Source organism: Lepus europaeus, chromosome 14 (assembly GCF_033115175.1).
Source record: "Lepus europaeus isolate LE1 chromosome 14, mLepTim1.pri, whole genome shotgun sequence".
NCBI lineage: Eukaryota > Metazoa > Chordata > Mammalia > Lagomorpha > Leporidae > Lepus > Lepus europaeus.
Genome location: NC_084840.1, coordinates 92,928,833 through 92,942,828, shown reverse-complemented (window position 1 = coordinate 92,942,828; position 13,996 = coordinate 92,928,833). Strand labels below are relative to the sequence as shown.

At 41.3% G+C, this 13,996-nt stretch overlaps 1 protein-coding gene across 2 annotated transcripts in view; it reads right to left on the bottom strand.

Annotated features, from left to right (window-relative positions):
- The window catches only part of ANKRD26 (ankyrin repeat domain containing 26), a 111,982-nt gene that overhangs the window by 51,533 nt on the left and 46,453 nt on the right, over positions 1 to 13,996 (bottom strand). For both annotated transcript variants that reach the window (XM_062211142.1, XM_062211141.1), the window contains exons 13-16: positions 12,713 to 12,811; positions 12,092 to 12,120; positions 11,928 to 12,000; positions 3,830 to 4,023 (exon numbers count right to left, since the gene is read on the bottom strand). In XM_062211142.1, the coding sequence (XP_062067126.1) occupies positions 3,830 to 4,023; positions 11,928 to 12,000; positions 12,092 to 12,120; positions 12,713 to 12,811 (395 nt within the window). The remainder of the gene's footprint in view (positions 1 to 3,829; positions 4,024 to 11,927; positions 12,001 to 12,091; positions 12,121 to 12,712; positions 12,812 to 13,996) is intronic.

Below are 13,996 nucleotides of genomic sequence, written 5' to 3'. Positions count from 1 at the left end.
TTGAGTGAAAGAAACAGAACAAGAATTCAGCATTGTGGCATAGCAGATAAAGCCGCCACCTGCAGTGCCAGCATTCCATTTGGCACTGGTTCAAATCCCAGCTGCTCCACTTCCGAACCTCCAGATGGAAGACATCTTTCTCTGCTTCTGCTTCTCTCTAACTCTTTCCAACAAATAAATAAATCTTTAAAAAAAAAAAAAGGAACTTTTCAAAATTTCAAAAAGGCTTCTTTTTAAATCTATACTTTATTCCCATCCGCTCTTCACTATCTAAGATTTCACCCCCTATTTGGAAGAAATACAAAGGCAAGGACATAAAATGTGTCTTCTCTTTTTACTGCTGGATCTTTGCATTAAACACGCAGATGTAGAAGACATGACGTTACAGGGTTTCAGTAACAGGAAGGAAGCTTGATCGTCTTGATCCCACTACCTTTTACATTCTACATTTTGCATTCTCTTTTCATTTGGACCCTGGGATAGCCAAAAAGTGAAAGTACTCACTGAAATCTAGCAATTGAAATTTCACACCTGATAGGGAGTAGAGGGTAACTGGTGAATTGCTAATAGGAGATTCTGGAAAATGAGAGCTTTCAAATTTTACATTTGTTAACCATAACATTTTACAGCTGACGATGTGTCAGTAATTATCTACTGTAGTCCCACTGTCTACTGATAATGGGAAGAAAAACAAGATGAGTTGGGTGATTTATTCAGAGGTCCCAGAGTAGGCTTACCTAGCATTTTATGGCATCAAAAGAGAAACAGAGATAACATAATTCCATATGCTGAATCAGATAAATTACCAGATAAAGTCATTAAACCAATGAGATAAATTAGAACTGAGACTTTAGCAAAGTAAGGGGAAGGAGGCCTCCTATACTTTTACTTTTTAAAGGAGATTCTCTTTAGATTTTTTGTATAGCTTTAAAACTCTATCTCCAAATTCAGCTTTCTACTTCGGAGTTAAATTCTAAATTTTTAGTAAAGGTTTTATGCTATTTATGTGATAAAATCATATTTCCCCAAACTTATCAGATTCTATTAAAGAGCCTAATGTAAAAGTCTGATTCAAAAGAAACATGATTCTGTATATTGTCAAAAATATCCAAAGTGATCACATCAGGATGATAAGTTCCAATGGTTTCAGTGCAATAGATAATCTTGCATACATGTAAATAAAATAAACAGATTAGCTTGGCTTAAAAAAAATGTGTCCTAATTGTCAAGACTGGATACATTTTCTTTAAGATTTTATTTATTTGAGATGCAGTGACCCAGAGAGAGGGAGAGACAGAGGAAGGTCTTCCATCTGCTGGTTCACTCGCCAAATGGTTGCAATGGCCAGAGCTGAGCTAATCTGAAGCCAGGAGCCTGAAGCCTCCTCCAGATTCCCCTTGTCAGTGCAGGGGCTCAGAGCCATCTTCTGCTGCTTTCCCAGGCGATAGCAGAGAGCCATCATATTCCTTTTTATTGCTTAAATAAATGTAATTTATCTTTATACGAATAGGAAATGACCCTCGAGATTGTTAACATTGCTTAACGTTCTTTATGCTTCCCCTGGTTCAGAGGCCACATGCTGTAATGGCTATGTTAGTTCCCCAGTTCACATGATACTTGGAAGACTGACAGAGACTTAAGTTGACTAAGAAACAAAGACAATAAGAAGGCTTTCCTGAACTATTATTTTTTTGTTTTAAATTTTATTTATTTTATTAACTTGAGAAGCAAAGAGAAAGCGAGAGACGGAGAGAGTTCCATCTGTTGGTTCACTCCCCCGAGGTATGACTCTTAATATTCAGGCGGGTTGATGTTACGACTCGTTCTCTCATTGAATGTGGACACTGACGTCAATTAGAGACCAAGCACAGGCAGAATAATCCTGAACCTTGGCATCAGTGACCTGTGATATGAAACTGCCAAGCTTTGGGGCTGGCGCTGTGGTACAGCAGGTTAATCCTCTGCCTGCAGTGCCAGCATCCCATATGGGAGCCGGTTCTATTTCCAGCTGCTCCTCTTCTGATCCAGCTCTCTGCTATGGCCCAGGAGAGCAGTAGAAGATGGCCCAGGTCCCAGAGGAAGCTCCAGGCTCCGGCTCCTGGCTTTGGATTGGCACAGCTCCGGCCATTGCAGCCATCTAGGAGTGAACCAGATGGAAGACCTCTCTGTCTCTCTGCCTTTCAAATAAATAAAATCTTAAAGAAAGAAAGAAAGAAAGAAAGAGAGAGAGAGACAGGGAAGGAGGGAGGGAGGGAGGGAATAAACTGCAAGTTGTGAACCAATGAGAATGATTGCTCCTTTAACATGAATTCACCTCAATGGCCATCACCTGTTATACTGTATATAATTTAAACTGCTCAGTCCTATGATTCAATATTTAATACTACCTTTGTTTTTTTAATCATAAATGGTTATAAAAATGGAAGGGCCAACAATATTTAGGATTTTTTTGCCTCAATTCCAAGGATAGCTTACTTATAACTTAGCACAGACTCTAAGAATATTTAGAATTTTGTAACTGATTAAAGCGTTTTTTTAGGGGCAGGTGTTTGGTGCAACAAAGCCATGACTTAGGATATCTGCACTCATTTTGGAGTACCTGAGTTCAAGTCCTGCCTTCACTCTTCGTTCCAGCCTCCTGCTAACGCAGGCTGTGGGAGGAGTAGGGATGGCTCAAGTAGATGGATCCCTGCCACGCACATGGGAGAACCAGGTTGAGTTCCTGACTTATACAGAGCATATCAAAAACTGGGCAAAACCTACTCTACTTTGCTTCCTTGACACGAGTAATTCTATTTTGCTTTTGGAACTTTTTTTAAAGTAAGATGTTTTGAGCTGCATAATGACTTAATAGAATAGAAAAATTATTTTGTAACTTCAGGTCTGCATCTGTGAGTATAGATAAAGCTACAATAACAAGATTTATACAGACTCATATCTGCATATCCCAAGAAGGCTGGACAAATGACTTAGAACTTCAGAAAAACAAGCTAAGAAAAGAATATATAAAGAGGACCCATCTCAGACAGCAATGGGAATGCCTTTGTACGTCGTCTTGTGAAGCCGTGTGGCCCAACAACCTGGCAACTGCCTTGAAGCTCCTTGACCGTCTCAATCTGAGGCCAGATCCTACAGTTATTGGAATAAAGTCTGAAGGAAAAGCTCACTGGCTGAAGGGAAATCCACGTGTGGCTTAAGACCCACTCACCTGGATCAGCCTCCTGTGATCCTCCACTCATTTTGACCTGGTTAGTTAACTTCCCACTAGGCTGAGACTCTTGAACCTACTAGCCATCCTTACTATTATTACAACTGACTTTCAACTTAAATTATTTTACCTACAGGTATCACTGCTTGGGTTATGTTATTGCTTTAAGAATTTGTCATTGACCATGCAAAAGTTTGCCCTTGCCTACAAATATGAGGTGGCACAGTTATCTTTGGGTACCCCAGGCCTGTGGCTCCTGTTGCTGACTTTCCGGGAATAATCAATAAAGTAAGATATTGTGGAAAGATGAAAAACATGAGTTGGGTGATCAGTTAAGGTCTCTCTCTACCACTCACAACACAGCTCCCATCTTTGACTTGGTCCCGTCCTAACTGTTGTGGGTATTTGGGGAGTGAACCAGCAAATGGAAAAATGCTCGCTCTCTCTGCCTTTAAAATAAAAAAAAAAAACCAATAAATTTTTAAGATGATTTTTAGATTAAATATTAAATTGTGATTTGATTTTAAAAAAACTAGTCTCAAAAGTAATTTCATTAGGACAGTGCTATGTTATTATAGCAATGAAACATTATTAAATCAGACAACTGAAGTTTTTACCTACCTGTGGCTGCTTATTTTCACCACCTTCGAGCTCTTCTTGCTCTTCCTCGGATGTCATTTCTAAGTCACTGTGTGGTGGAGAAGAACTCACATCATCTAGTTCAGATTCCATGCTTTCACACTCACTAGCACGGCAATTACCATCCAATGGCTTCTTGGGTGTGTCTTGCACTACTTCTGTCTCCTTGTAACGGTCTGTAACAGCAGAAACACTGTGTTGTTATTGGTCTATTCGAGTTACATACTTCAATTTCTTTGGAGCAAATGAGTCACAAACCCGAAAGGCTTTTGGGACCACTAGACTGAGGCATATGTCTAGGCCTAATTTCCAGTTAATGGTGTTTTGGTTCATATTTTTTATCATTTGAATTTCTAAATCTACTACTATAAAACTATTTATCTATTTAAAATAAACTACTTAGCATTTAGACACTATAACCTTTATAAAAACACATAGAAAATAAAATTTTTATTGTATTAATTGAAATTTAAATTCAGGTTAATCTTTGGCTACATATGTACTTGTTTAAGAAATACTGCCAATTAACCAAAGGTTGAAAAAACTGCTTGGGAAGACACTAGATGCAACCAGATTCAAGGCACACCAATATTCGAAATATTCATTCACAAATTCATCTATCCAACATAAAGGAATAATGTTGTCAGAAACAAAATTTTGAACTATGGAGGAAACATACAAAGTCACACTACACACCAATCTTTGCCTTGTAACAATACCTTTTTAATAACATTGTCAGAAACAAAATTTTGAACTATGGAGGAAACATACAAAGTCACACTACACACCAATCTTTGCCTTGTAACAACACCTTTTTAATAACATGCCTAGCATGTTTTTCATTCATAGGTTCCAAAATTAGTTACTTTTTCATATGCTCATTGGTAAAATCTCTGCTCCGTATATTTGAAATGTTTTCCTCTATTATTTGAAGAATCTTTTAAGATTCAGCTTGCTTTGTGAAGTTTTCCTGGATTATGGCTGTCTTTCCCCAGAGAAACAGGTGTTTCTTTAGAGCTACATTAGGAATCAATTTTTCTACTGCATCTTTACTATCTGAATGATAATTTCTTTATATGTTTTCCCTCACTGTTTCTAAATTTAGAGGACAACCTCTTAAGCCATGTTTGCATGAAGAGTCTTTATTTTACTCTATAATTCTTTTTTTGTTTGTTTTTTAAAAGATTTATTTAATTTTATTAGAAAGACAGAGTTACAGAGAGAGGTACAGACAGAGAGAGAGGCCTTCCATCTGCTGGTTCACTCCCCAGATGGCTACAATGGCCGGAGCTGCTCCGATCCGAAGTCAGGAGCCAGGAGCTTCTTCCGGGACTCCTACGTGGGTGCAGGAGCCCAAGGACTTGGGCCATCTTCTACTGCTTTCCCAGGCCATAGCAGAGAGCTGGATTGGAAGACGAGCAGCCAGGACTAGAACCGGCGCCCATATGGGATGCTGGCGCTTCAGGCCAGGGCATTAACCCGCTGCGCCACAGCACCGGCCCCCATAATTCTTTTTTGAATTCACACTAAGTGTTAAGCACTGGGGCTTAAGAACATAAATAAAATAGGCAGGGGTGGCTTTCCTACTGATAATGTCTGAGCTGAAATTTAATGTTCGAGATTAACCAGATTAAAATGGGTGGAGGGGGGCCGGTGGCGATGCAGTGCTGGCATCCCATAGGGCCCCAGTTCGAGTTCCAGCTGCTCCTCTTCTGATCCAGCTCTCTGTGATGACCTGGAAAAGCAACAGAAGTTGGCCAAGTCCTTGAGCCCCAAACCCAGGTGGAAGACTGGGAAGAAGCTCCTGGCTCCTGATTGTCTCAGCTCTGCCCAGTGTGGCCATTTTGGGAGTGAACCAGCAGGTAGAAGACCTCTCCTGGGGCTGGTGCTGTGGCGCAGTGGGTTAACACCCTGGCCTGAAGCGCCGGCATACCATATGGGCACCAGTTCGAGTCCCGGCTGCTCCACTTCCGATTTGGCTCTCTGCTATGGCCTGGGAAAGTGGTGGAATATGGCCCAAGTCCTTGGGCCTCTGCACCCGCGTGGGAGACCTGGAGGAAGCTCCTGGCTTCAGATTGGTGCAGCTCCGGCAGTTGAGCCTTCTGTGGAGTGAACCAGCGGATGGAAGGCCTCTCTTTCTGTGTCTACCTCTCACTGTAATTCTGTCTTCCAAATAAATAAAATAAATATTTAAAAAAAAAAAAGTCTGGCTCCACCTCTGAGTAACTCTGCCTTTAAAAAAAAAAAAAACAGTGGGTGGAGGGCAGGAAAAAATGAATGCACACAAGGCAGCGGCGAGAGAGGCAGAGAAGCTCGTATCAGCCTAAAGACAGGGATTGGTGAGGAAGGCCTTGCCAAGCAGCTCGATAATGCCAGAGAAAGGGCAGACCGGGAGAAGTGCCAAGGATGGAGAGTCAGGAGAAGACAGATGTGGGATGTCTTCTACACAGTTGTAAGACACTTGGACATTTGCATTTTAAAGAACTGCTGTGGCCATACTGGCCTTGGATCACTTGAAATGCTGTGGGGAGGATGACCGCGAGGTGCATATGAGTCCGGGGAGGGCGAGGCATTAAGTGGCAAGGGTGCAGACCTGCACTCAGGGAATGCCTCCAAACATCTGGGGTAAAAAATGATCGGTTCCTAGCTCAGAATGAACTTGTACTAAAGGAGTAAGTGTGCACTTCTGGGTCCCAGAGACACAGACTGTGCTCGTGACTTTACAGAAGGACCCAATGAGAGGTGAAATGACCTGCCAGAACTGTTACAGATGCTGTGTTTGCTTGTGTACTTTCCTGTTTCCTATCTTCCTGGGTTGAGGGAACACAGGCATTTTGTTTTAAAAGTCCTGCTTCTAGGATCTTCTAAATTTATGAAGAAATAAGAGCAAACAAGCCATTGGGATAGGTCAGAAACTTTGAATTTACAGCTTATAGTCACCTCTCAACGAGATAACTGATAACTTTTATAAAACACAATTTTAATTCTACAAATAATGAAAAAAAGGCAACTACCTGATCATATGATGGATTAAGGGCACTGCACTACTTTGCACATAAAGTAGAATACACAGCAGAAGTCGTTAGATAGTACCAAGAGATACTGAGTGTCCTAGTATTAAAATTTATACGTACACTTATATTCATATTTACACACACACAAAGCACTTCTTAAAACCAGTATTGCTTGGGGCCAGCACTGTGGTGCAGAGGGTTAAAGCCCTGGCCTGCAGTGCCAGCATCCCATATGGGCGGCGGTTCCAGACCCGGCTACTCCACTTCCGATCTAGCTCTCTGCTATGGCCTGGGAAAGCAGTAGAAGATGGCCCAAATCCTTGGGCCCCTGCACCCACGTGGGAGACCTGGAAGAAGCTCCTGGCTCCTGGCTCCGGATCGGCGCAGCTCCAGCCATTGCAGCCATCTGGGGAGTGAACCAGCGGATGGAAGACCTTACTCTCTGTCTCTACCTCTCTCTGTAACTCTTTCAAATAAATAAAATAAATCTTTTTAAAAAAAACAGTATTTCTTACAAAATAAGAAAACAAAATAATGAACCATGTGGATACAGCCAAGGAGATACTTTATAGCAAACTCCCAGTGATTCCCATCAATACCAGGAAGTCAACTCTATCATATATAAAGTCATAGAATTTGTAAGAAATAACTCAATATTTGGTCTTAGAAAGCCCTTTACTAAAATTGTGTTGCATATAGTTCTAACACTTGTGTATTCAGAGTTGCAAAAATAAAGCGAAGAAACCAGACTGTGTTTGGGCAGGTAACTGTTACATCTCTGCATGGTGTTCCCATCTGGTGAAAGTTCTAAATACAATGCTGGTACCCAAGTCTAAATAAAACTACTGTTTCCCCCAATTCTCCTTGTTGTTTGTATGTTGCTTTGGTTAAAGAATACAAAGGCCGGCGCCGTGGCTCACTTGGTTAATCCTCCGCCTGCAGCGCCGGCATCCCGTATGGGTGCCGGCATCCCGTATGGGTGCCGGGTTCTAGTCCTGGTTGGGGCGCTGGTTCTGTCCTGGTTGCTCCTCTTCCAGACCAGCTCTCTGCTGTGGCCCGGGAAGGCAGTGGAGAATGGCCCAAGTGCTTGGCCCCAGAACCCGCATGGGAGACCAGGAGGAAGCACCTGGCTCTTGGCTTCGGATCGGCGCAGCACCGGCCGTAGCAGCCATTTGGGGGGTGAACCAACAGAAGGAAGATCTTTCTCTCTAACTCTGCCTGTCCAAAAAAAAAAAAAGACGAAGAACAATACAAATGGCTTGCTAAACGGTGTGATGATGATTGCAGGCTGCTTAAGGGAAGTTAGCACAGTACATTTTGCCATGTAGTGATTTTTGAGAAGTCAGGAACTATATTATGAAGCTATGCAGGATTCTAGGGTTGACTGCTCTACGGGCTTTATTATTTTTCTTGCTATTATTTTTCTTGCTCTTTATTTTCTGTTGCCTGTGATTCACAACACTCATGGAGAGAATTCCCTAAAGAAACCCAACTCCAATATTAAACTTTTCTTCATCTAGTAAGGTCATCTATCTCAATTCTATGTATGCCGACTGATCTCGGCTGTGATTCAAATGAATATTTATCATCAACTTTAAAGTCCCTGACCTTTGACAAGTCATGTTACTAAGCATCAAATTACTGGAATCACAAACTAAAATTCTGAAAACGAAAAAATTTTCAAACTATTAGATCATAAATAAGATACAAATCTGACTAACGTACAAATTCTGTCTTCAGAGAAGCAGTGCCATGTCCTCTTCTCTACACGTTACTTCTCAATTGTTTCTATTTCACATGACCTTCATTTAGATGAGCTTAATTTTTACCTGTCATTTTTGCTAGGTTTTATTTTTTAGTATTTGATTAATTGAATACTCTTTATTACATACTTTTTCTTCCAGTGAGTTTTGCTAATTAGTAAATTTTCTTTAAGGATATGAGTTTGATTTTTTTTTAATGAGTAGAACATGTGTCCAACCATTTTAAGTCTGAATATGCATGACAGTATTGAGTGGATTATAAAGACAGGTTTTAAAATAACTCTAAATGAATAACTAATTTAAATAAAAAAGGAACTTTAATTACAATGACATGTTCTTTCCTTAATGCACCATTATCTTCAGAATTCACTTTTTAAACCTTGGGTGAATATCCTAAATTTGTATGAAAACTGATAGCCTTAAGTGATGTAATTATTTCCACAAAAATATAGGATAAATCTAGATCCATGCTAGATCCATGAGACAGGAAATGAATATATAACAACTATTTGCCTTCTTCCTTTATAAACAAAATTATCAGACTTATGTTTTTTTATGATAAGTGAAGGAGAAAAGCTAGAAACACAGAAGTTAAGCTTTAAAGACTGTTTCATCATTATCACCATCAAGGGCACTTTTATCATCTGACATCCAAGAACCCTATACAGGTTTTTTTTTAAAGATTTGTTGATTGACTGATTTGAAAGGCAACATTACACAGGGAGAGGGAGAAAGAGAGGGAAAGAGGGGGAGAGGGGGAGGGAGAGAGACCTTCCAACTGCTAGTTCAATCCCTAGATGGCCACAACTGGCCGAAGTCAGGAGCCAGGAACTTCTTTAGGGGGCCCAAGCACTTGGGCCACTTCCGCTGCTTTTCCAGGCACAACAGCAGGTGAATGGATAGAAAATGGAGCAGCTGAGACACAAATTGGTACCCACAAGGGAAGCTGGCACCACAAGTGATGCTTAACTCATTGTGTCACAATGTGTATACCTCTAAAATAGGGTTTTTTTTTTTAATTTTAATTTTTGACAGGCAGAGTGGAGAGTGAGAGAGAGAGACAGAGAAAGGTCTTCCTTTACCATTGGTTCACCCGATAATGGCCGCTGAGGCTGGCGCACCGCGCTGATCCGAAGGCAGGAGCCAGGTGCTTCTCCTGGTCTCCCATGGGGTGCAGGGCCCAAGCACTTGGGCCATCCTCCACTGCCTTCCCGGGCCACAGCAGAGAGCTGGACTGGAAGAGGGGCAACCGGGACAGAATCCGGCGCCCTGACCGGGACTAGAACCCGGGGTGCTGGTGCTGCAGGTGGAGGATTAGCCTGTTGAGCCACGGCGCCGGCCTAAAGTAGGGTTTTAAATGGTGGTTCTAGATAATGACCCAAGAACCCCTGGAGTTCATCAGGTACCAAAAGGTTAAATAATACTAAATGCTATTTGCCACTGTCACTCTCATTGTCTTCTAAGTGTGCTATGGAGTTTTTCAGATACATGACCTGTCAAAACCCATTAGATCTAATGGGTAATGGATCACTGTTCTTTTTAAAAAAATGTTTTTCTATTTTCAACTTACTAGAAAGGCAGAGTAACAGAGAGAGTGAGAGAGCGAGAGAGCGAGAGAGCATGCTCTTCCACCAGCTAGTTTAATCTGCAACTCAAATGCTCCAATAGTCAGGGCTGGGCCAGGCCAGTCAGGAGCTTCGACCTCCGTTCTGGTCTTTCATGAGGATTCAAGAGACCTCAGCCATCATATGGTGCCTCAGGAAGTTGGATTCAAAGCAAAAAGTACCAGGAATTGAACAGGCACTCTGACACAGGATGCAGGCATCCCAAGCAGCAGCTTAGCCTCCTGCACCACAACACCCACACCTGGATCACTGTTCTAATTGCTATTATGTATGAATGCACATGACTGTACTTAAAATCTTTCAGTCTGAATTTTTAATACAGTAACTATCAACTGAACAACCCACTTAAACAAAAGCTCTTTGGAACAGGGAATAATTTTTAATATATAAAAGCACCCTATATCCAAAAAGTTTCAGAATCATTGTTTTAAAAGACTGAATCTACTACAGTAATAAGGAATGATTTAACATTGTCTTCATTTTAAATATTCAAAGATACATACACACATACACAGTTGGATAATCAAAACATCAGACTGGCTTACGATCACCAATGTAACAAGTCCAAGATGAAATAATTAAGTTAAAGCACTAATGACATATTATCATGTAAAGCTTGCTCTAGGTAAAGATAAGAAATACACAGCATTCTAAAGGATTAGAAAAACCTTGAGATTCTGAATTTATCTGTGACTCCCTACAAAGTATAGGGATTCCAAACTGGGAACTTCAGGATACAGAAACATAAAAGTGGAAACATCTGAGTTAAAATTTACATTTTTAAAATCTCCCCCCCTTTTTTTTTGACAGGCAGAGAGGACAGCGAGAGAGAGAGAGAGAGAGAGAGAGAGAGAGAGAGAGAAAGGTCTTCCTTTTCCGTTGGTTCATCCCCCAATGACCGCTACAGCTGGTGCACTGCGACTGGTCCACCGCGCTGATCTGAAGCCAGGAGCCAGGTGCTTATCCTGGTCTCCCATGTGGGTGCAGGGCCCAAGGACTTGGGCCATCCTCCACTGCACTCCTGGGCCACAGCAGAGAGCTGGACTGGAACAGGAGCAACTGGGACAGAATCCGGCGCCCCAACCGGGACTAGAACCTGGGGTGCCGGCACCGCAGGCAGAGGATTAGCCTGTTGAGCCATGCGCTGGCCAAAAATCCCTCTTTCTTATGGCTTATAACTACCTTGTTGTGAAATATAGATACGGGAACCGGCGCTGTGGTGCAGTGGGTTAACGCCCTGGCCTGAAGCGCCGGCATCCCATATGGGCACCGGTTCTAATCCTGGCTGCTCCACTTCCGATCCAGCTCTCTGCTATGGCCTGGGAAAGGAGTGGAGGATGGCCCAAGTCCTTGGGCCCCTGTACCATCATGGGAAACCCGGAAGAGGCTCCTGGCTCCTGGCTTCGGATGGGCACAGTTCTGACAGTTGAGGCCAATTGGGGAGTGAACCATCGAATGGAAGACCTCTCTCTCTCTCTCTCTGCCTCTCCTCTCTCTGTGTGACTCTGACTTTCTAGTAAATAATCTCTAAAAAAAAAATATAGATACTGACAATGACATCTGCATTAATTCCATCAAACTTAGAAATAAAAAAAGAATTAAGACTATGAAGACGGGGATGAGCTCCAATATTTTAATGTACTTCTTCCCAGAATCAAATTGTTATTACAAAACTTACCTGCTCTGGAGGTTTGTACATCCTTCATCCCTATCTCTTTATTTGGAACAGAATCTTTCATTTCAACAGCAGCCTGAATAGGTTTTAAAACAAAATGATTAATAATGTGTATCTCATACAGTATGTAGTTAATAATTCAAGATAAAAATATAAAAGTTAATTACCTTCAAATGAGAGTATTTCTCAGGAGACTCTAAGAAGCAAATGGATATAAAATCAATTAAATATAAATACAATAGGGCCAGCCACAAATTGATGCAGGGTTAGTACAAAGCTGAGTCTTCATGCTTGGCTTTGGAAATAATGCCTTTAGGTTTAGTTGTGGAATTTTTTTTTTTTTTTTTTGATTAGGAAAGAACCATGCCAGGAATATAGTGAAGAGAAAAAGAATCAGATAGGTTTCATAGAACATGCAGTTAATTTCAAAAGTGAGACTGTGTTTGATATGACGGTAACCCAAGCAGAAAAGTGCACATTTACCAGTGTGACTCTGCTGAGTGATGAGGCGGAAAGTGTTCTTTACTCAGAGGAGCAAACATGATCTTAAGAGGACAAATGTCAAAGCTGATGGTAGAAAGCAACACATAAACATAATTTCCACCATTATCCTACAAGTATTTATCCTGCTTTTCAGTATGTCCTATCATTTAGGAAGATGCAGATGCAACGACAGTTAAGCTGAAAAGTATAGTTCATTTCTCAGCAGAGAAGGTGTTCTTAATTGATCAGGTTGGATATACACTTGTAGAATAACAGTTCGTAAAAATCCACACTGTTTTCCATACCCATGCGGCCTACTGGTATGCCTACACTTCGTGTATCCTCTAGCTTAGACATCTTAAAGTTTCTTGGTCCACTGATGCAAGAAGGTATATAAAACACATCTAAGAAATAAGGCATAATCAGCTTTCAGTATTGAAATATAGTTATCAAAAAGGAAAAAACAGAAATGGCACAAATTAGCAATATCCTTTTATACTTCAATACCAGTGCAATAGTTACTGAAAAGAATAACTTTGATACCAAAGGAATGAACTGTATGATGTCTTGTTTCCAAGAGTAATTTGGATAGGTATAGCATGTCAGTCTTTAGAAGGATTTTATGAAACAGCTCTCTTCCAAAAAAATCAGTTATCTTTAGAAAATTAGTGCTTCAATCTTCAAATTAATTTCACTTTAATAACAAACATCAACGCAACATTTATTATTAATGCTTAATAGCTAAGGAGAGAGAAATGAGTGGCTGTACTTTATCACAACTCTAGCACTCCATTCTGCTTCCGGGAATATCAAGTCCTCTGTTTGGGTGTGAATATTCTGAAGTCATTTGGGAGTTCTCTCAAGCTCCTCCTCATTAATTCCCAAACCACTAAGCTAACTTCCTTCTTTCCTCCTCCTTCCCCCTCCACTACTGCCCTTCCTTCCAAAAGCAATCTCCAGAGCGTGGTCCGCACTTCTCCTCTTTACCTTCTTTTTGTAAGTTATCCCCACCACTCCTTTCTTTCTTATTTAGCAGCTATATCTTAAATCTGTCATTTCTGTCTCTATCTCTTTGTTCCTTCCTCTGGCGAGAAACATGCTTAGACACAAAAGCAAAATAATTCTCTTCCTCTGTCCTGCTAGGTCTTGAACCGTTATGCAATGGCTCCTCCTCTAGATTTCTCAGAAGGGGAATCTCCACAGTGTGACCCCGAGCAGGCTCTGAGGGCCAGCAGCATAGGCGTCACCTGAGACTCTGTTAAGATGCGGAACCCCATACTGCTGAATCAGAATGTACATTTTAACAAGGTCCGCTGGTGGCTCTCCGAAGTCAGAGGAGGTCTGCTCTGTACGGAGTCTACTTCCACATTCCTTTCCTCAACTTACCCTCCTGGAATCCAGCTTCACGTTCATCCCTACATTACCTCCCTGAAGTTGAAATCCGTTCTTGTCCTCTCCGGAACTAACCCTACTCTCTTCTTTCCAAGTCCTATTTTGGCCACTATCCTATGAAGTAACAACATTTCATGTGACATCAAATTACATACATGGAGGGCGGGCCACAGAGGAATGATTCTACTTCATCACCT